This window comes from Solenopsis invicta, chromosome 5 (genome assembly GCF_016802725.1).
Source record: "Solenopsis invicta isolate M01_SB chromosome 5, UNIL_Sinv_3.0, whole genome shotgun sequence".
Taxonomy (NCBI): domain Eukaryota; kingdom Metazoa; phylum Arthropoda; class Insecta; order Hymenoptera; family Formicidae; genus Solenopsis; species Solenopsis invicta.
Window position 1 is genome coordinate 4,766,596 of NC_052668.1, and position 24,306 is coordinate 4,790,901.

At 36.8% G+C, this 24,306-nt stretch overlaps 1 protein-coding gene across 5 annotated transcripts in view; it reads left to right on the forward strand.

Annotated features, from left to right (window-relative positions):
- Positions 1 to 24,306, forward strand: part of LOC105197515 — a 149,161-nt gene that overhangs the window by 42,603 nt on the left and 82,252 nt on the right. The window contains exons 1-3 of one of the 5 annotated variants that reach the window (XM_026139655.2): positions 14,581 to 18,620; positions 18,716 to 18,896; positions 19,117 to 19,269. The exons of 2 other annotated variants lie outside the window; for them this stretch is intronic. In XM_026139655.2, coding sequence (XP_025995440.1) covers positions 19,247 to 19,269 — 23 coding nt within the window. In that variant the 5' untranslated portion in view covers positions 14,581 to 18,620; positions 18,716 to 18,896; positions 19,117 to 19,246. Of the gene's footprint in view, positions 1 to 14,580; positions 18,897 to 19,116; positions 19,270 to 22,936; positions 23,139 to 24,306 lie in introns of those variants that run through there. 2 more of the 5 variants (XM_039449614.1, XM_039449615.1) reach the window with 2 other exon arrangements.

A 24,306-nucleotide genomic window follows, 5' to 3' on the forward strand; every position in this document is an offset into this window, starting at 1 on the left:
ATTTTTTCACAAAAACTGGCACTGTTATGGGGTGGTTGACAGAGTATTTTTATTTTTGCACTTGAGATTTCATAAAAGAAATATTGAGTTCATAATTAACACTGTTGGACAACGATTATTCAGTAGAATTTATTTCTACAGTGAATACACGTCTTAAGATGCTATTTTATAAACGCATTTTAATACAAAATACAACAATAATAATAAGAAGAGCAATTCTTTTGGTTTGTCATATATATCGTCATTAACTGACAAATTTAGGATTATAATAAATAATTTGAATATTAAAATAGTATAGCATCAACAAGCTAAATAAATATATTAAAGTACATAAGGATGTTCTCCCAGCAACTTCACAGAAAAATATTGTATATAAAATCTCATGTAAAGAATACGGTACAAAATTACCTTTTCAAAGAAGAGATAAAAAAAATGCGCCAAGTGTGTGTTTGCGTGTGTGCGTACGCGCGCGCCGATTTATTTACCGAATCAAAAGTACAGAAGTAAATACTACGCGACAATCCTTGAGTCTTGACTCACTGAGAACTGACTCGCTCGTCGTCTTCGTTGATTGCGACTCTACGTTCTTATGACGAGCAACTTAGCGTTGCTCCGTTTAGTGATCTTGAAAACTATAATCTTCGCGTGCAATACAACAAAAGCTTACAGCTTTGTAACTCACTTCCTACACTCGGCCATTCTGAATAATCATGCGTCTCGTGTGACGTGGGTGACGAAAGAACTTGTTACAAACTAAAATAAACAGGAATATTTCTCATGCCAGTCGAAACCAAAATAAAGTGGATACATTAACATGGCATCTATACCACATCTAAAATTGACTTACAATTATTGTATTTGGATGTCTACGCATATCCTTGAATCAACAGTATTTTATTGGTATGGCTTAACATACTCGGCACAAGTAACAGTTTGCATAGATTCTTTGTAGTCTCCGATCTTGACCACGTCGTATCATTATTTTTAACCTTTTTAATTCGATACAGGCTCAAGTATGTTGCTTGCAATTTTTTTTCTGCCATTATCTGGAGTTTACCTAATTGCTGCTAAATTTCGTACATCATTATACTTTTTCATCGGCTTACGTCTAAGCTTATATGTTTTACAATTTTTAGCTTGAACCTTTACAATTTGTTCTTTTACTCACTTTCTGATAATAAATCAGTAGGTGTAGAATCTATATTACGGTTGAACGTGGAATATAATATTTGCTACAATGCACTAACATACTTATACCACTTACATAGTGGGGTCGTCGATTAACAGTTTTGAGAGTATTGGAATCGTCTTATTCACGCGTTTTACTTGTCCGTTTGCTCTGGGCAACCCTGTTATTAATATGTGCCTAATTTCTTCCGCGTCGCAATAGTTTTGAAATTTTTGTGAGGTAAACGCTGTTCCCTTATCAGTCACGATTTGTTTCGGATTCTCAAATATCTGCTTTTGGGCGTCTAACTTACCTCATGAGTTGTGGTACTTTTAATTGAGTATAGCCAAACAAACTTGGTAGAATTATCTACTACAGCTCATATGTGCATCTTATTCGTAGTATCTAAGGGATCCAAATAAACAGCGTGGTACGTGTGTAAAGGCGTATGCGATTTTGGAATGGGATGCAAATATCCCTCTTGCTTGCCCAGTACGATTTGTTAATATACACGGCACACAATAAGCAATAAACTGTTTAACCTTGTTTTTTAAATCACGTATGAAGTACTCTTGACAAACAAGCTCTTCGGTTTGTTTCGCGTATAAATAACCTCTTTTATGAATTGTTTTAATAACGTCTGTTTTGCACGCTTTTGGAATAACAAACAAATCTTGACCCCGTTGAAACTTATAAAGTAAATTGTTACTAAAATGATAATTGTTATATGGTTTGTCTTTAGCTATCTCTTTTAACGTTCGAATCTTATCATCATTTATCTGCTGAATTTTAATTTGTGGAGTGACTAACTTTAACAACATCATTACAGGATATTTATTAAGAGTGTCCACATGTTTCATACGCGTCTCAATTCGATGTTTTATGATATAGTTGTAGTCTTCTAACAAAAGAGACCATTTAGCGATACGCGTCGTTAATTCTTTCTTATTATTGTATGTTGAAACACAGCGCAATCCGTAATTATTTTAAAGTATATCCCTAATAAATTTATTCGAAATTTTTTAAATGCCTCTACTATGGCTAATATCTCTAATTTGTAAGAAGAGTAATTTTTCTTTTCCTTTGATTTTTTACTCTCATAATACGTCGGATACCAAAGATTATTGTTAAGTGACTTTTGTATTAAGACAGCTCCGTAGTCATCTATGCTCGCGTCTGTGTGCTTTATTTTGTGTTGCAGATTGTATATTTTTAACACCCGTTTCTGTGTTAAAATCATCTTCAATTGTAAGAAAACGTTTCTCGTAGTATCGTCGAAAACATATTGCTTTTTTTTTCTGCAACATGTCACTCAATAGTTTTGCAATTACAGCATATGACGGTATGAATTTTCAGAAATTGTCTGATAATCCGAAGAAACTTGAACGTCCTTTAATCCTTTCGGTTTTAGAAAATTTCTAACCACTTTAGTTTTTTTTTTTTTTTTTTTGTGTTGGGTACATTTTACCTTCTTTTATTACATGACTTAAGAACTCAATAGTATCTTTTATGAATTAACACTTTGAAGTTTATCTGCAATCTATGCTACTTGCTAGCTATTTTTAATACCGTTTGTAACCGTTCCTGTTTTATTCATTTTGTTGTGCCCCGGTGATGGCTCCGGGCACGTCGGTAGGTATATCGGGATCTTTTCGGCGCCTTAGGAGTTAGGACTCGTAGGAAAGGCCGCTCGGTGGTCGAAGATAAAACACTTGCTTGTTCCAACGTTAAGATAATGTATTTTCTTTAGTATTGCCCTTGTTACACTTGTAGTATGATTATATATATATCACTCGTTTGCTTGCTTTTTCCTGGACGGCTCGGTATATATGGATTTGCTGTTATCTCCGGATTGTGTTACATTTGATGTAGCTCGACGTGTGAGTCACGCACGGCGAGTAACACAACGGACAGCTGTTCGTGAAATCTCTCTACCGTCGCTTTCTGATTTTGTCGCGATATTTATGCGGAAATTTGTTTGGTTCGGCCAATCGTGTTCCTGCAGCATACAGCTTTCACGCTTACAAAGAGATGACGACAATTAGAAAATCGCTTTTCCAACGAGTCATAGTGCGTTCGATAGCTTACATGTAGCTAATAAAAACCTTAAAGGCTTTTGTGCCAATGGGCCTTTGTTTAGGAGAAATTACAAAACACAGTTAGGGTCACGCAACTATGTCCCATGTAAAGAAAAACATTAGAATCTTTTTCGAGTAAGCGGCGTAGCTGAGCCGACTAAGGCTCCCGTCCATACATTTTTGCGCCGGCGGCGTGCGTTTGAGTCCCGCCGACGACTGCTTCGCTTTTTTTTTCAATTTTGGATATATAAAAGACACTACATTAATCATTATTTATTTTTTTTAATTTATTTTGTTTTTCTATGTAAAAATAAGGACATTTCGGGATGTTTGAACGCAATACGAAATAAAAAACAGTTTTAAAGTCATGAACTGATTATATTTCTCATGCAATGTACATGTGTTATTTTGTCAAGAATATTTTGTACAATATAAACTTTCTTTTATAATTATATATTTATTTACATACGATAAAAGGTTTCCATTGCTTCGCAATGTTGTGGATGAAAATTGATGTAAAAACATTGGAAACATAAAATTTTTTCGCACCACGAACATTTAATAAATGAATTATGTTGTCCACATACACATGTTTTATTATAAATGTTTGAAGGGAAGCGTAATTGATTCACATTTAAAAATATTTCTCTATCGTCAGCTAATTTGGATGCATACCATGCATATTGAAGCATACATTTAAATTTCGGCGCTGATAACAGATAATGAGTTAAAGATTGTATACGAATCGCATCAGCACGAGTATTTAATTGTTTGTTTTCGTCATCTGATTGTGAAATTACATCTGGACAGTTTTGTATTTTCTTAATTATAACTTTCACTTGTCGATAAAAATAAACGTCGCACGACTGACATATCGGAGTACATTTTGGCGGTATAATTTGTAAATTGCATGTTGGTTTATTATTTTTATCGCGAAATATTTCGTTATACATTTGGATGTTTTTTTGTCCTCCCCAGGAATCAACAATAAAAAAAAAAACAAATTATCCCCGACATACGGCTTAACAGCATTTTTCAAATACTGTGCGTATAATGATGTTATTAATTTTCCCGATTTAGAACATGTAATAACGTAATTTTTACATAATTCTAATAATTCATCTACATCTTTTTGTACGCGTACTCAAAAATTATTAGAAAATTCTTGCAAACGAATACTTTATTTAATAACTTCCCGGATTTCGTCAGCGAATACTGGGCGGTGTATGAATGCGAAACTTTATTTAAATCGCCTATGTACAATTGAACTAATTTTTCTCCAGTGTGCGTGTAAGTTTGTGAAACATTAACTCTATACTCACATCCTGTTTGGTCTGTATTAATTACAAAATCGGGATTGTAATCTGACGAAATTGCTTGAATTAATGTTTGAAATTGTTTCGCTGATTTTATGACAACTTCTGGTGTAATTGCTTCTTTTTTGGAACCATATCGAACAACGCGACGATTCAATATTCTATAATCGTGTAAAAAGTTGGTCAACCACGTGCTGGATGCTACGAAATGAAAAACATTTGTATGTTCTTCGCTGTCTTGTTCTTCTTTTGGCTTGTTATATTGTGCGGCTGCAGCAATAGCCCACTGTTGAAGCAAACGTCGCGTAACTAATTGATTCTTATTTCTTGCTTCTGTGAAGCAATCGTATACATTAGTTTTTATTGTATTTAATTTATCTCTAAAAGTACCGCCTGACAAAACAGCTTTTTTTATATTTCGTAACATCAGAAGGATGGTTTAAATATTTTCTAAAATGATGCTTTAATGTTTTAAAAAACCATTGTGGATGTTCTTGAGCTGTCAGTACAATCTTTAATTTTGTATCGTATGACACTACTTTATGCGTAGAAATTTTTTTTGGAGGTTCATAATCTTCCAATTCATCGGATATATTCTTACTTGTACTCGGCATATTTTTGCATACAACCACGTTTTGTTCTTCTGTATAATATTCAATGTCGTCCAAAATTTCATGCTCTCCTAATAATTTAATAAATTTTTCAAAAAGTTTGCCGCCAACTAATTTAGCATTGTTCGAAAATTTGCTTGGGGCGTCAGCAAATATTAAATTAAAGCGTACAGCAATATCTACAAACAATTATTTTACATTATAATTTGAAATATACTGTGACGTTAGCAGATAATTAATTCTTCATTAATATATTTACCACGAAAATATTCGACCGTATCCGTCAAGTCTTCCTTCGAAATATCGCATTTTGCAGAAGTTGCACATATTCGACAGTTTCATCGGTAATAAATGTTGTCTCTATTTTTACTGATGTTTCGTACCACGCTCTCTTTACAAATGCTATCACGAAACTAGTCAGACCGTTACAACGTGTGAGAGTCCCTCTGTGAAAACCGTTAAAAAGGTCGGGGGGGTGGGGGAAAGGACCTTTGTTAGAAATCCTTTCTTACAAGTAAACACTGACGAATATACCTGCTTGTCCTTTTGCAAGTCTCATCTTTTTATAATATTTCACACTTTTATTCTACATATAAAAAATTCCACAACAAAAATAATAAACCAAAATATAATTTATAATTTATACCGCCAAGATGTACATCGATATGCGGTGTTTATTTTTACATCAATTTTCGTCCACAACATTGCGAAGCGATGAAAACCTTTTATCGTATGTAAATAGTACAAAATTACCTTTTCAAAAAAAGGTAAAAAAAAAGGTGCCAATTTATGTGTGTGCGCGCGCACCTTATCTATAATTTTTTTTAAAAACTCAAGTGGTACTATTTTTTAATTCAACCTAAATGTATTTTTTCTAAAAAATGTATGAAATATTTAAATTGCGCCAATTATAAAGAGAATATATTGCTGTGAAATAACTGTTGTACTACTTTTAACGAATAAAATGCAAGTGATAGTATATTTATTTTTTAAGTAAAATCCAAGTAGCGGTATCTTTAATTCCTTTTTAAATAAAATTCAAGTGATACTGTCTGTATTTTTATTGAAACATTTTTCTGTTCTAACCTAAGTGGATGTACTTAATTTAAAAAAGTTTCAATGAAATATGTAACATTTAATCTCAAAGAATTAAACAGAAATGAGAATGTTTTATTAAAATAAAAAATTTTTTAACTACAAAAATTGGCGCTGCTGTTTTACAACATTTTATTTAGATTATAGTTAGACATTTAGCAGCGCCAATTTTTTGTAGTTTAAAAATTTTTTATTTTAATAAAACATTCTCATTTCTGTTTAATTCTTTGAGATTAAATGTTACATATTTCATTGAAACTTTTTTAAATTAAGTACATCCACTTAGGTTAGAACAGAAAAATGTTTCAATAAAAATACACAGACAGTATCACTTGAATTTTATTTAAAAAGGAATTAAAGATACCGCTACTTGGGTTTTACTTAAAAAATAAATATACTATCACTTGCATTTTATTCCTTAAAAGTAGTACAACAGTTATTTCAAACAGCAACATATTCTCTTTATAATTGGCGCAATTTAAAGATTTCATACATTTTTGGAAAAAATACATTTAGGTTGAATTAAAAAATAGTACCACTTGAGTTTTTAAAAAAAATTATAGATAAGGTGTGCGCGCACACACATAAATTGGCACCTTTTTTTTACCTTTTTTTGAAAAGGTAATTTTATACTGATATCACGCGTTTTTGTAGTGTTAAGCAATATATTTATTTTTTGTGATGTCATGATTTCAACTTACAAGTAAGATTATAATGTGTGTGTGCGTGTGTACACACACGCACACACACACACACACACACACACAAATATATATATATATATGTATGTATATATGTACATATATATATTAGGAGTACAAATTGAAAACCGCCGTTTTCCAGTAGATGGCGCCAGCGGTAAATGCTGGCGCCAAACGTTAGATCAAAAATTTTAAATGTAAGGTTGGGCATCTGGCAACAATTCCTTATCATTGCAGTTGTGAATTTTTATCGGCGTTATATATTTTTTTGTGATCGAAAATGTCGAAATTTGTGCCCAATAAGCGTCATTTGCGGGAAGTTTTGCTTTTTGCCTTCAATTCGAAAAAATCTGCGGCTGAGGCGCGTCGAATGATTGTAAAAACTTATGGTGAGGCTTCCATTAGTGAAAGAACGTGTCGAGAATTGTTCCAACGCTTCAAAAGTGGTGATTTCGGCGTAGAAGACAAGGAGCGTCCCGGACAGGTGAAAAAGTTTGAAGACGCACAATTGGAAACATTACTGAATGAAGATTCATCTCAAACGCAACAGGAGCTTGCAGATTCATTGGGCGTGACTCAACAAGCTATTTCACATTGTTTGAAAACCATGGGAATGATCCAAAAGCATGGACACTGGGTGCCATACGAATTAAAGCCGAGAGACGTCGAACGGCGTTTTTTCGCGTGCGAACAGCTGCTCCAACGGCAAAAATGGAAGGGTTTTCTGCATCGTATTGTAACCGGCGATGAAAAGTGGATCCATTATGATAATCCAAAGCGAAAAAAATCGTGGGGCTACAGCGACCATGCATCAACATCGACGGCCAAGCCAAACATCCATGGCTCGAAGCTCATGCTGTGTATTTGGTGGGACCAGCTTGGCGTGATTTATTATGAGCTGTTGCAACCGGGTGAAACCATCACAGGAGCTCGCTACCGAACACAACTAATGCGTTTGAGCCGAGCATTGCAGGAAAAATGGCCACAATACGAGCAAAGACACGAAAAAGTGATGCTGCTGCACGACAACGCTCGGCCACATGTTGCTCAGATCGTTAAAACCTATCTGGAAACTTTGAAATGGGACGTCTTACCTCATCCGCCGTATTCTCCTGACATCGCCCCTTCACTTGTTCCGATCAATGGCGCATGGCCTGGCTGAGCAGCACTTCCATTATTACGAAGAGGCCAAAAACTGGGTCGATTCATGGATCGCCGCAAAAGACGAGCAGTTTTTTCGACGCGAGATTCGTATGCTGCCCGAAAGGTGAGAGAAAGTAGTGGCCAGCGATGGACAATACCTTCAAGAATAAGTATGTAACCATTTTTCAACAATCAATCCTCAAATTTTGACAAAAAACGGCGGTTTTCAATTTGTACTCCTAATATATATATACAGGGTGTTCGTCCATAAATGTCCGAGCAAATATCTCGTAACTGGTTGAAGTTAGAAGAAAGTTTAATAAGGAAAATTTACATGGTTTTTAGTCGGCTACAAAATGCACGTAAAGAAATTTTTTTTACTGGTCACCTTTTTGAGTTATGAAGGTCAATGTAGGTTTTTTAAATGGGTACCTATAATTTTTTTTGCATATTTACATAGTAGAGGTAATTTTCAATCAAAATTATATTAGGAAAAAAATTGCTACGACGCATCGTTTACGAGATAATCGGCATGCAAAGTATTAAAGTAATAATTTGGATCGAGTATTGTTGAACAAATTTGGAATATCAAATAGGTTGAGAAAGTAAACATTGTTTTTTATGAAATATTTATTAACAAATTAATTAAGAAATGGTTCGAAATTGTTACCATTATGATCGATACAGCATTCAACGCGTTTTATAATGTTTCTTATTGTTAACTGCAGCATTTCTATTGTAATACTTTCAACAGCTCTAGTGATTTTATGTCGTAAATCTTCTTCATTTTCAGGAATAGTTGCATAAACAATATCCTTAATATACCCCCAAAGGAAAAAATCGCAAGGTGTCAAGTCCGGAGATCTCGGTGGCCATCGTACAGGACCATTAGTACCCATCCAACAATTAGGAAATCTATTATTTAAAAAGTTAATTACAGCACGTGTATTGTGTGCTGGAGCACCATCTTGTTGAAAAATAATATTTCGAAAAACTGATAATGGAAGATCGCGTAAATAATCTGAGAAAGTTGTTTGCAAGAATTCCAAGTATTTGTCACCATTAAGATGATCATGGAAAAAGAAAGGTCCAATAATTTTTGTTCCGATGATTCCGCACCATACGTTCACCGAAAATCTGCGTTGGAAACCTTTATCTCTTTTCGCATGTGGATCACATCGGACCAAGTAAGCACGTTATGTCGATTTTCCATACCACAATTGGAAAAACAAGATTCATCAGACCATAATATTTTATTAAGAAAACCAAAGTCAGTGCGATAATTAACTCGAAGCCAGTGGCAGAACATTAATCGGCGATCTGCATCTCCTTCATGTAAAGCTTGTACTAAATTATTACGAAACGGTTTGAATTTGAATTTTTTTAGTACAGCGTGTACGTAACTTTTCGATAATTCTAAATTACGTGCTACTGTTCTTATGGATGTACGTCTGTTTTCAATAAAACTTAATAGCACACTTGTCTCTTTTTCTTCATCTGTTTGGATTGTACGTCGTTGTCTTGTTAGCGATCCTGTTTGACGCAATTGATCTTCAATTCGTCGAAATGTACGATTATTTGGTATTCTTCGTTCTGGATATTTTTGTTGATAAAGTAATCGTGCTTCATTTTCATTACGCATACTTAAATACCAGATCTCGAGCATATCACACTTTTCCGTAATTGTAAACATTGTTCTCACGCGCTCGTATGTAGACGATTGACTAACAGACTCATACTACCCTGTAATTCATATTACGTGCTATACAAATACTTTATTTACAAATCAGTCGTGTATTTTGAAAAGTTGAAGGTCAGCGATCCTGTTCGATATAACAGACTTCATACGAGCGCGTGAGAACAATGTTTACAATTACGGAAAAGTGTGATATGCTCGAGATGTGGTATTACAACAGAAGTTGGGGGTATATTAAGGATATTGTTTATGCAACTATTCCTGAAAATGAAGAAGATTTACGACATAAAATCACTAGAGCTGTTGAAAGTATTACAACAGAAATGCTGCAGTTAACAATAAGAAACATTATAAAACGCGTTGAATGCTGTATCGATCATGATGGTAACAATTTCGAACGATTTCTTAATTAATTTGTTAATAAATATTTCATGAAAAAACAATGTTTACTTTCTCAACCTATTTGATATTCCAAATTTGTTCAACAATACTCGATCCAAATTATTACTTTAATACTTTGCATGCCGATTATCTCGTAAACGATGCGTCGTAGCAATTTTTTTCCTAATATAATTTTGATTGAAAATTACCTCTACTATGTAAATATGCAAAAAAAATTATAGGTACCCATTTAAAAAACTTACATTGACCTTCATAACTCAAAAAGGTGACGAGTAAAAAAAATTTCTTTACGTGCATTTTGTAGCCGACTAAAAACCATGTAAATTTTCCTTATTAAACTTTCTTCTAACTTCAACCAGTTACGAGATATTTGCTCGGACATTTATGGACGGGCACCCTGTATATATATATATTTATATTTATATTTATATTTATATTTATATATATGTATATACTACTGTGTCCAAAAAGTAAGGTGACATTGCATTTATTTCGAAAATTCTTTATTTATTCTTGCAAATCAATTTCGTCCCCTTCAAAGTAATCCCCCCCTGATATAATACACTTATTCCAACGGATTTTCCAATCTTCGAAACAGTTGTAATAATCGATTTCAGGAATGGCCTTTAGCTCCTTCTTCGCAGCGGCTTGAATCTCTTCTATCGACTCGAAACGGTGATTCGTGATTTTTTAACCAAAAACTCGACTAATATCGTTCCACAACCACCGTATTCACCTGATTTGGCTCCATGCGACTTCTGGCTATGGGGACACCGTTTCGAGTCGATAGAAGAGATTCAAGCCGCTGCGAAGAAGGAGCTAAAGGCCATTCCTGAAATCGATTATTACAACTGTTTCGAAGATTGGAAAATCCGTTGGAATAAGTGTATTATATCAGGGGGGATTACTTTGAAGGGGACGAAATTGATTTGCAAGAATAAATAAAGAATTTTCGAAATAAATGCAATGTCACCTTACTTTTTGGACACAGTAGTATATATATATATATATATACATATATATATATATATATATATATATACATATACATATATATATATATATATATATATATATATATATTTATACATATGTACCAAGCAAATCAAAAACTGCTTACGTGAATATAATTAACCTCAACTTCCATCCACAATAAATAATATGTCTTGTATAGACAAGATTATATATTATGCACTTTTTTCAGCCGAATTCGTTTGTCTCGTACAAAAACGTGTTGAATAAGTGTATTATTAATAAATATTTGCAGTTAAAAATATATATTTTGCATTAACTAGAGTCAATATTATATTATACTCCTACGAATGCTACGTATAAAATTTTTCAAGTGTCATAAGGTATGATTGACAAAGTGCATATGAATATGATAATGAAACATAGCTAATTAGATTGCATGAGCCTTATTAAATTTATTTTTATCTTTCTATCTTTCTCCAATGCATATTTTTCCCAGCAAAAATGTGGTTTGCTTTTTTTCAGGTCTACCTCTAAGTCATACTTTTTTAACTCTAGCATAATGTAAATGTATGTTTTGAATGAATTGACGTTTGAAACAAGTGTCAAATGATTGAATAAAGATATAAAAATATGTGTAATTTTACAAGTTGAGTCTCAGAGGTCTCAACGCTGCGTATTCTCTCTGGTTTTAGAAATTTGTAACTAGATTAATTAATAAGTATGGTAAGTACATTTTGAATCCTGTTTATTAAAGTTAACAAAGTTAAGTGTAGCTCTTACAATATACAGGATGTCAGGTAACTACCGCCCGTAGTTTCGTGGATTGATAGATCAAATAAAACTGAACAGAAAGGTCCGGTGCTTTTCCCTCCTCACCGCACAGCGCCACGCCACGCGGCTGCCTACGTCTCGGTGACCGGCGGGCGGTCCTTGCGCGCGGTGATACGCGCTTATTCGCAGACTTTATTAATTTTTTTTTTTTTTTCGTTAATTATGGCAAATATTAAAAAATGGTACAGGACTTTTCTGTTCAGTTTTATTTACGGTAACTACGGGCGGTAGTTACCTGACATCCTGTATATTGTAAGAGCTACACTTAACTTTGTTAACTTTAATAAACAGGATTCAAAATGTACTCTATATACATTGTAAAACTCTATATACATTGTAAAAGTCACACTTACTTTATTAACTTTTTTAATAAACAGGATTCAAAATGTACTTACCTTACTTATTAATAAATCCAATTACAAATTTCTGAAACCAGAAAGTACACGCAGCGTTGAGGCCTCTGAGACTCAACTTGTAAAATTACACGTACACCAGGCATTGGAATCATTTTTATATCTTTATTCAATTATGTGACACTTGTTTCAAACGTCAATTCATTAAAAATATACATTTATAATACATTAACGCTAGAATTAAAAAAGCATGACTTAGAGACCTGAGAAAGCGAACTACATTTTCGCTGAGAAAGGTAAATGTGCATTGGAGAAAGATAGAAAGATAAAAATAGATTTAATAAGGTGCATCCGATCTAATTAACCTCGTTTCATTACCATATTTATGTGCACTTTGTAAATCTTCTTGTGAATATCTTCTTATGACACTTGCAAAATTTTATACGTAGCACTCGTAGGAGTATAATATATAATAATATTGACTCTAATTAATGCAAAATATATATTTTTAACTGCACATATTCATTAATAATAGGCTTATTCAACGCATTTTTGCACCACGCGAAAGAATTCGGCAGAAAAATGTGTCGTTTGCCCCGCAAACCGAGATATTATTGACGATTCAGGTTACAGGTGTAACGATGCACCTCCGCATCGTTCCCCCTGGGGCCACGAACCGCTCCCCTGTCCGGCCGAACACCCGCCGGACAGACGAACAGGCGCTACGCGCCGATAATCGCCTCACACACGCGCGCGCGAACAGTCCGACAAGCGCGCCGTTAAACGCCCGAAGTCCGCGCGCACGCGCACGGATTCGCATGCTCCTGGCGTTGGAGCGACAGAGAGGCGTACGCTCAAGCGAGAGCGCGATACCGGACCGATCTCGGAGCAGCGGGGATGCTGTATTCCGAGAAGAACCGAGCTCCACTTGAACATCCCCGACTCTCCGAGATCGGGGTATAAAAGGCGGACGATCTCACAGAGAGATCGACTCTTCTCCGGTCCAGCCTCCGAGCCAGACCCAGGAAATCCGCGTGGTAGAGTGAGCTCTGTCACCGCTGAGAGATCTCGGCGATTTCCGATCCCGCTTTCCCGGCACCTAGGGAATCCGAGTGGTAGAGCGAGCTCTGCCACCGTTGAGAGATCTCAACGATTCCCTCAAACCCATCTCTGTCCGAGAGTCCGCGGTAACGACTGCCACCCAGGGGGTAGAGAGATCTCTGCCTCCATCGAGAGATCTCGCGGCAGCCGGCACCGACTCACGTCGGGGATTCCCTACTAAGGGAATCCCGCCGCGCACCTGTCGCGAATTCGCGGAACACCGGCGCGGCTTCTAACGTAGGGCGTCCCGACCCGCGCGCGCGTCGCGGATCGACAAGGCCGGCGATGACGTAAACACCGTGGAACCCTCGCGACGACACCGAACCAAGCGTGAGCGAGACCGCGCTATCGTGCGCTCTCTCATACCGGCCGAGTGCGAGCGACCGAGAGAATGTAAATAGATCCCCGTTCTGTAAATACCGCGTCTTATTATTGTGAAATCGCGTCACCGTACCGTCGCGGATAGACCTCGTGTATCCCCGAACTACGTGCGCATATTATCAGCATTATATCTCAAATAAAGTAGTTTCTCATTAACCGCACGTCCGATCTCGGAATTAATTAACCCGGCAACCTTCCTTCGAGCCCTGGCTTCCCTGAGCTCGTCCGCGCTCGGACAAAACACAGGTTGTTGCACAGGTTAGGAAACCTGTCATACGCGCAATCATGATCGCGGTCACGTGATGCACCATGTGATGTGCATCACATGACCGCATAGATGCTGATAGTGTAGTAGCGAGCGCCACACTGTGTCGAAAATGTGAAAGGAAGAATTCCTGAGGGCGACGACCAAGGAGACGTATCGTACAGAAAAATGTAGAGATTAGAATTTGCATCGCGATATCTCCGCTCGTACGGCACGGAGAGAAGAAATAAAAACACTTTTATATATGCAATTTTTTCCAAGCTATCGAATGAGACGACTTTGAACTTGATTGGTTCAGCCGTTGCTGAGATCTGATAATCTCGTTATGCTTGAACTCGCTGACTTGTGTAAAAGAGGCGTCGGTCTTTCTCGCTTTTTTTTGAATTGGCACGAGACGCGACCGCGCCTCTTGATAAATATATAATTATAAAAGAAAGTTTATATTGTACAAAATATTCTTGACAAAATAACACATGTACATTGCATGAGAAATATAATTAGTTCATGACTTTAAAACTGTTTTTTATTTCGTATTGCGTTCAAACATCCCGAAATGTCCTTATTTTTACATAGAAAAACAAAATAAATTAAAAAAAATAAATAATGATTAATGTAGTGTCTTTTATATATCCAAAATTGAAAAAAAAAGCGAAGCAGTCGTCGGCGGGACTCGAACGCACGCCGCCGGTGCAAAAATGTATGGACGGGAACCTTAGTCGGCTCAGCTATGCCGCTTACTCGAAAAAGATTCTAATGTTTTTCTTTACATGGGACATAGTTGCGTGACCTTAACTGTGTTTTGTAATTTCTCCTAAACAAAGGCCCATTGGAACAAAGGCTTTTAGGGTTTTTATTAGCTACATGTAAGCTATCGAACGCACTATGACTTGCTGGAAAAGCGATTTTAATTGGCGTCATCTCCTTGTTAGCCGAAATCCGAATACCGGAAAGCGACTCAGCATTAGCTAGCGCAGCGCGATGGTGTTTTGGGCCGGAAGCCCGACAAACTATCAGCGTTTTTTGATATTTCTTACGTATGCGGAATTCAAGTCCGCTACGCGTATGCATAGCAATAGAAATCTTAATTTCTTGTTGCTATGCGCGTATTTATCGTAGTTGTACAGGGTACAACAATTTATAATCGGCATAATTAAGTCATTTACATAAAAGTAACATTATACTCCATCTAATTAAATCCCCAAAACTGCATCAATGTATCTCTGGAAAACTCATGGTAAATTACACAGTGCCAAAAGGATTTTTGAGAATTGGTACTGTCCACAATATGTTACAAAAGTAGTATACTTTTGACTCTCCTTTTCCACTGGCACGTGGAAGATTCCGTTCTTTAAATCTAATGTGCTAAACATATGAGTATCTTCTAACTTATCTAGTATATTTTCAATTAACGATAAAGGTTGTCTTTTTTTATTGTTCTATTTAGTTTTCTATAATCTATGCATACACGTGGAGATCCGTCCTTTTTTTTTACCACGACTACTGGATTCGCATAATCGGACATACATTCTTCGATAATATCATCGTTTAGCCACTCCGCTATTTGTCTCTCTACTACCTTGCGTTTGGGCACGGGTAGTCGCAGTTTTTGAAAAATGGTTTTTTTATCTTTGTTTACAATAGGCATGTTTACCTCTGTTGTCTTACAGTTACTTGGTTTGTACGACTTGGCAATCGCTTCAACTTTCTCACGAATTTCCGTATCTACTATATTGAACAACCACTCTTTAATCATGTTAATTTGCGCTAAGAATTTAGTAAATGTCTCTTTACGAATAGTTATTCCTTCCGAATTGACCATCATCTCCGTCATTGGCAAGATATCACTACCTATTATTATAACGCTTGCGTTGGTCGTTTCATTAGGCACGATATGCACAGTATATAAGTATTGTTTGTCTCAATAATTTATCTCAATAATTGTCTTGAAACAGCTTAAAGAACTTTTATTCTTTTTGGAACTTGTTATAAGAATGACGGCTCTCGATAATTTATCCGACTTAAATTTGTAAACGTCTTTGCGCATTACTGTGATTTGACTTCCCGTATCTATTAGTGCATCTAAGCGCGTATTATTTATTGGTATTTGTTTAAACATTTTACTCTTCGACGATTGGGTAGTAGTGCAATTTACCGATACTTTTTTTTCCGTCGCTGTCTTACTTTTATCTACCGCGCTACATTGATTTGCCATATGCTCAAACTTTTCGCACTTGTGTAAGATTATGAAAAGTTAAAGATTTGAAAAAAAACACTGATCATCCGTGAACGCTACTTCTTAACCAGAAAACGTAACTCTCTTGTCCGCGCTTGCTTTGCTGCTTTTAGCCGCGTTGCCACGCCGGATTTGAATTCTTGTTCCCACATTTCCACGCTTGTAACATTTTTTGTCTAATTTTTTTTCTTACAGTTTCTAGATACATGTTCTTTTGCCCCCCAGTTGAAGCACCTAGCCTTTAGATTAGGCTTTTTCTCGGTTCTCTTTGCCGTGTCTGGTTTCCTTATTTCACTCTCTTCGATGTTTTGTCTCTATCCCGCGTTGTTCTGTTTCACACGGTATTTTTTTGCCTATGCTCTACATTTTTAATTTTTCTTTGAATTCTGTTAGCGTTGTTATTCCATACAGTAACAGTTTAAGCTTTTGCGTATCGTCTGAAATACCATCGATTACGTATTGAATTAGTACTTCTGCTTCTATCTTTATCTCGAGCTGCTAACTCCTTCATCGCATAATAGTATTCTTGTAGCGTATCCTTTCTCTTCAACTTCCTTTTGGCCAGCATTTTGTATAATTGAGGGCTATTGACTTTATCGAGAAATTCGTTTTGTAAAATTTTTTTAATTTTGTTTACGTCTTGATAACACCATTCTCTCAATTAACAACTTTGCCGGTCCCGCTAATTATTATTTTACAAATAGTATTTTTTACAATTTTGACCATTTAAATAGATTGGCTGCGTCTTCGATCACAAATCTGACCTAATTTAACTAGTGTGTGATGGTTTGCTATTTTATTTTGTGACAATTTATTAAATGTGATTTTTAATAAAATGTTACCGAAAATGGACATATGATCAAGTAAAGTCGAGTTATTATTGATTTAATAAAAGCAAAACCGAAAGCAATTAACCAAGCTGGTATTGCCAACCTATAATGCGATTGATCAATCTGAAATTGTTAACTGTAACTCTAATCGCAACCGAGCTTACAACTTGTAGTGTGATAACGCCTTAAGAACGCCACTCAATTTAAGGTTACAGCACATCGTAAAGTTTTTATACTGATAATGTAATTGAATATGGAAGAAAAACAACGTGGGAGCTCGAAACGGGTACGAGAATTTGACACGAAATCCGACACGCATAATAGTACCGTACACCGTTTTTAAACTTATAGTACACAGTTTTGTTATAATACTGTAGTATTATTTGAAACAGTGACTAAAATCTGATGACATTAACTTGCACGATACCCGTATGATATCAAAACTATTGAAAATCACAATGTACTTTAGCCGTGTTTTTGCACGTTTGACTATTTGGGATTTTTTTAAATTGTCACATAGCATTAAAAACTATGAACTTTAATCTAACTTTTGGTACGCTGGCAAGTTATATTTAGTTAGATACAATTTTAGATAAGGAGGTGATCAAAGTGACGTAGAATAATCTATATATGAGGGCAAGTCAATATACAGAGTGTCTTAGACCGTTCTGTAAAGCTTGTCACATGAGGTAGAAGGAATCGAGACAAACAAAAAAGTCTGAGACCATTTTGCGATATTTGCAATAATTTTCAAATAATAAAATATTAAATTTAGCTGAATAAGAGCGCGCAGAGAGATAAGCGGTCGCTTGCCTGAGCCATAGGGCCGTCCACCACGGCCCGACAGTAGGCGAGACAATGAGTAGCGGGCGACGAGGGGAAGGATAGCTTTGCACCGCCGAGACACGCGTCAAGGCTATACTACAGTATATAGTAGCGCAACTCTCTTCGATGTGTGAAACCAAAATCACAGCGCGCAGACGCAAACTCGGTCATTTTATACGGTATTGCTATCTGCACTTTTCTCTCACTTACTCTTCTGTTTTCCGTCTTTTTCGTTTAGAAATTGGCAGGTATTAGCTGCTTGCATATTGTTGATGTTTTGCAAAATAATATTTTAGATATTTAAAGAGAAATAGAATAAACAAAAGTGAAGTAAAGTGAAGTAAAATAAAGTGCAGTGAAATAAAAGGAAGAAAGGAAATAACATTTAACCTTAAAGAGAATTGTGAATCTGTACAACATTTAATATTGTACAGATTTTCAATTCTCTTTCAAAAAATTCTTGCACTTTGATCTTAGTTCTGTTTTAGATACAAGAAGAAAACACAGAAATTAGTGAGAAAATGAGTGTAAAAAGTGTAAAGAAGTGTTTTATAAGAGGTCCTGGAAATCTGAAGGAAGGAAGACATGTATTTAAATTACCAAAAGAATATGACAGGTTTTCATTATTTTATTATTTTATAGAAATATTTTTTAATTACGTTATATTTTTTACATAAATTGCTATATTTAACAAATTGCATGTTATAACAGATGGTTGCCATGGGTGCATTTAAGTGGAAGACTGGATTTAGAAGAAAAAGGTCCAGAATATTCTTTTAGAAATTGTCGACTATGTTGTCTACATTTTGAGAAGAAATGTTTTAAAGTTAATGAAAAGAGAATTTTTCTTCAGCCAGATGCCATACCTACAAGATTTATCAACTAAAATAATGTAATTATATAATTATACTTTAGATTACTCAATTACTAATACAGCTTTTTGTTACTTTAATGTTATAATATATTATGCAAACATGTACATACTCAGTCAGCATATATGTCCAAAATTAGAATGTAAGGCATCTTTAAAAATGTTATTTTAAAATATTTTTTTAATACGATGTATTATTGTATTAATATATTAAATCGCGCAATTTGAAATCTTTTTGCAGTGAAGTAGAAACAGATGCAGAAGCAGAAAAGGACGCAATATGCATAAATGAAGGAGAAAGCATAAAATAGCAAATAAGCTTTACAACAAAAGAAGAAGGAAATAAAATTAACAACAATATAGAAAAGGAAATGGACTTTGAAATTGTGAAACCGTAAGTTTGTATATTTATTACTATATATTTTTTTTGTTTATAAATATTGTACGTAAATATGTGTAACAAACTACCTTCCGACGTCCCCCCCCTCCCCTCCGGACCGCCTAACTGTCCGAGCCGTTCGGCCGAACAACCGCCGGACGACAATTATCGGCGCATAGCGCCTAATAAGAAATCCGAAGACCGAGTGAGCGAGCGACCGCAAGTAGGGGAGTGGGTCTGGAAGCGCCACCACCCCCTGTCCCGTCGCGCGGATGCATTCAATGCGAAACTTGCGCCAAAATTCATCAGGCCGTTACAAGTCTGGCAAATAATATCGCCGGTAATCGTAGATTTTCGGAGCGGGGGGGGGGAGTGGTACCGGCATGTACATATTTAAGAGCTAAAACCGTCCCCTCCCCCGGACGCCGAAGAAGAAGACAGCGAATCCGACTCCGACACCGAATAACCATCGCCGACCGAAAGAGAAACAAGGCACGACAACCGACGCCGTCAAACGCCCGAAAATATAAACATCGAGTTGGAGAGGTGACTTGGCAGCTGCCGATCATCGCGTCGCTTATTCCGTTACGAGCTATGGAGCACAAAAGCGATATCCTTGCTGAAATCGACGCGTGGACGGAACCACCGTCGAGGCGTACGATCCCGAGCTGCTCGCCATGGACGGAACGATACTACCGCCGACCACTTGTCATTGCATCAGCGTGGCTAACAACCGCCCGGAGGTCACCCCGGCCACCCGCAGACCAACCGTCGGGGTCCGCCGGGGACGACTCAACCAGCCGTCCGATAGACAGGGAGAGGAGCAAGGAAGACCGGCGTATAGGCCTCTAAATTCAGGCCTTGTTAAATGGGGGGCGGGGGTAGTGTAACAAACCACTTTCCGACGTCCTCCCCTCCCCGGATCACCTAACTGTCCGAGCCGTCCGGCCGAACAACTGTCGGACGGCAATTATCGGCACATAATGCCTAATAAGAAATCCGAAGACCGAGCAAACGAGCGAGCGCTCCCGTGCGTCTCACATCTCCGTGCGCACGTGCTCTTGTTCCGTCGCAGCCACGATCTACGCACGTGGCCCGAAACGAGAGACCCGAGATCGAGTGGCGGGAGATGCTGCCTCCGGACCGTTTCGCCGTAACACGTCGCACATCCCCTTACTTCGATTCTTGGGTATATAAGGCGACGTTTGCCGGACGAAAACCACCTTGTCCGCTTTTGGCCGGTCCGCCGTACAGAAGTCCCCCAGGTTGAGGACGAGATTGAGCGCCTCGGTCTCTGTCAAGACACTTGACTCTCGACCGCTCCCGATACCGCTTTGACTCCGTTCCTTGCTCGCCGCAACGGGCTCAAGTAAACTTGGACCCTGTCAAGTTACTTGACGCAGGGCGATTCCGACATCATCCCGAGTCCGGCGCTATCACGCGTAAGGGGGTACGGTGCTCCGTGCCTCCACCAAGCGCACTTGGCGCGGGGTAGTGCCACGCGGCGAATTACAGTAAGCGGTCTCGCGACAGGCCGCGCGAAAACACCCATAGCGACCGTGTTTGCGCCGCGTCTTGCGACACGTTTTCACGGCCACAATAACAAGGCCGCCCGGATTCTGGGAAAAGAGCTCGACGCCGTTCCGAGAAACGAGTCTCGCGAAACAGGTGCTTTTGTACATAAACTTGTAAATAGCTAGCCGTATTTCTTCCGCGAGTTTATTGTCACGTCCGTTTGCGCGTTTCCGTTTACCATTTTAAGTTCCGCGATTAATTACCGTCCGACTGCGTCTCCGTTTTATCTGTAATTACATCGCCGACGCTATTGTGTACCATCGAATGTATGTTCATGAGACGTATATTGGTTTCATCGCGTCTTTTCAGTTTCAAACAAACACTCTTTGTTTTACAAACATCCAAACGTTTAATTCCTTTAGGCGACCCTTTGCGTCCGTTCCCGTACTGATCACCGTCCGTACGCGAAGTACGGTCGTTACATATAAAAGGAATAATAAAAATCAGATTGTACAATTAGTATAGTTAAATTAAATTAAATTGTTAAATTATCATCAAATTATTATGAAATTTTTAACAGAAAAATAGATAACAAGTGCATATTACTTAGAATTACTTTTATATTGCAATATAATATAACATATGTTTGTTGTTAAAAGTAATACAGTATATGTATACAGATGTAGGCCACCAAAAAACTTATATATATTTTTTATTTTTTTATATGATTATTTCCTAATTACTTTCTTATTATTATTATTTATCATGCTTTCATATACCTATTATTCGTGATTTTATGACTAAAATAAATACTTTTGTTTTTTATTGTATTAGGAGTACAAATTGAAAACCGCCGTTTTCCAGTAGATGGCGCCAGCGGTAAATGCTGGCGCCAAACGTTAGATCAAAAATTTTTAATGTAAGGTTGGGCATCTGGCAACAATTCCTTATCATTGCAGTTGTGAATTTTTATCGGCGTTATATATTTTTTTGTGATCGAAAATGTCGAAATTTGTGCCCAATAAGCGTCATTTACGGGAAGTTTTGCTTTTTGCCTTCAATTCGAAAAAATCTGCGGCTGAGGCGCGTCGAATGATTGTAAAAATTTATGGTGAGGCTTCCATTAGTGAAAGAACGTGTCGAGAATGGTTCCAACGCTTCAAAAGTGGTGATTTCGGCGTAGAAGACAAGGAGTGTCCCGGACAGGTGAAAAAGTTTGAAGACGCACAATTGGAAACATTACTGAATGAAGATTCATCTCAAACGCAACAGGAGCTTGCAGATTTATTGGGCGTGACTCAACAAGCTATTTCACATCGTTTGAAAACCATGGGAATGATCCAAAAGCATGGACACTGGGTGCCATACGAATTAAAACCGAGAGACGTCGAACGGCGTTTTTTCGCGTGCGAACAGCTGCTCCAACGGCAAAAACGGAAGGGTTTTCTGCATCGTATTGTAACCGGCGATGAAAAGTGGATCCATTATGATAATCCAAAGCGAAAAAAATCGTGGGGCTACCGCGGCCATGCATCAACATCGACGGCCAAGCCAAACATCCATGGCTCGAAGCTCATGCTGTGTATTTGGTGGGACCAGCTCGGCGTGATTTATTATGAGCTGTTGCAACCGGGTGAAACCATCACAGGAGCTCGCTACCGAACACAACTAATGCGTTTGAGCCGAGCATTGCAGGAAAAACGGCCACAATACGAGCAAAGACACGAAAAAGTGATGTTGCTGCACGACAACACTCGGCCACATGTTGCTCAGGTCGTTAAAACCTATCTGGAAACATTGAAATGGGACGTCTTACCTCATCCGCCGTATTCTCCTGACATCGCCCCTTCAGATTACCACTTGTTCCGATCAATGGCGCATGGCCTGGCTGAGCAGCACTTCCATTATTACGAAGAGGCCAAAAACTGGGTCGATTCGTGGATCGCCGCAAAAGACGAGCAGTTTTTTCGACGCGGGATTCGTATGCTGCCCGAAAGGTGGGAGAAAGTAGTGGCCAGCGATGGACAATACTTTCAAGAATAAGTATGTAACCATTTTTCAACAATCAATCCTTAAATTTTGACAAAAAACGGCGGTTTTCAATTTGTACTCCTAATAATTTTTTTTTTTCTTATTTTTTAATACGCTGGATTTTGTATTTATTTAGAAGCACGTTTAGTACATTTTGCAAAATAATGATGTCGAAAGCAACGATGACATCGAAGAGAAAGAATAGCCCTATAAAGGAACAGTTACGTACAAGGATAGAGAAATTAAAATTAAAGAATAAGGTTCTCCAACAAAAACTAGGATGTCTTGAGAAGAAAGAAAAGATCATCACTAAAGGATCACGAAGAAACGAAGATGAGGTACAAAGAAAAGAATTTAAAACTTTAAGAACATTAGGAAATAAGTTATTATCGTAAAAATTTAATATGTTATTGTCAGTATAAATAGACGTGCAAACAAAAGGCAAACGTGGCATCCGATATAATAATGAATTTAAAAAATTTGCTCTATTAATGTACTTTTTAAGTCCGCGTGTTAAGAATAGTTGGAATGTGAAAATGTTTAATTAATATTATGATTTTTTAAAGATAAAATAAAACGATGATTTTATATAATGTTAGGGAATTATATTTTTATATTTTAAGATGAGCTTCAGACAATAACTTTATTATAACAAATTTATATTAATGACATAAAATTCTTACGATATCTTAATCGGATAAAAATTAGTTTGAATGACAATTAAATATATTTACAATGTTTTCTTGAAATAATCCAAATCCAATATAATTATTCTTCTTTCTTTATGAAAAATAGGGGATGTCTAAATAGACAACTTCCAAAAGGCTAAATTATAATTAATGAATTAGAACTCCTCACCCGAATGGTAAGAAATACGGGGCGTCCCCCTCAACTTCCCCCCCCCGATTCTTTCACCCGAACGGCAATCACTCCGCCCGAATGGCTCAACAAATCAAGATACTTCATGATTCTTCTTTTTACAATGCCGCACACATCAATATCATACAATGCCGAAAGCCAAGAAGATCTTTTTTATTATATTTCACAAAATCTTATTATCTATCTCGTAAATACTTTCCAATCGTGATAAAATACCAACTAATCTCTTAAACTTACTTTTAAAAACTGAAAAACTCACCGACACTCGAATTTTTATCAACAAAAACTTATCACCTAGCAACTACACCACTTCTTTTTTTTTAAATACGAACGGAATTTCTCGATTTTAAATTTTTACAAATATTATTAACACATTGTTATTATAAAGCTAGCTTCTCGCAAATCATGATATACGGGAATTTTAAACACCGCGAAATTATAGAGAATTAAAAAATCATTTTCATTAGTTTCTGTGCGCACTTTACAATCTTTCATTTATAATTGGAATGTTGAGCCTGGTATTAATATAAAAATCTTTGAAAATTAAATTATATTCATTACCGTTTATAGAGAGACATTGCATTTTGACCGCGAATGAAATGAGTTTAAAATCTCATTTGTTTTACA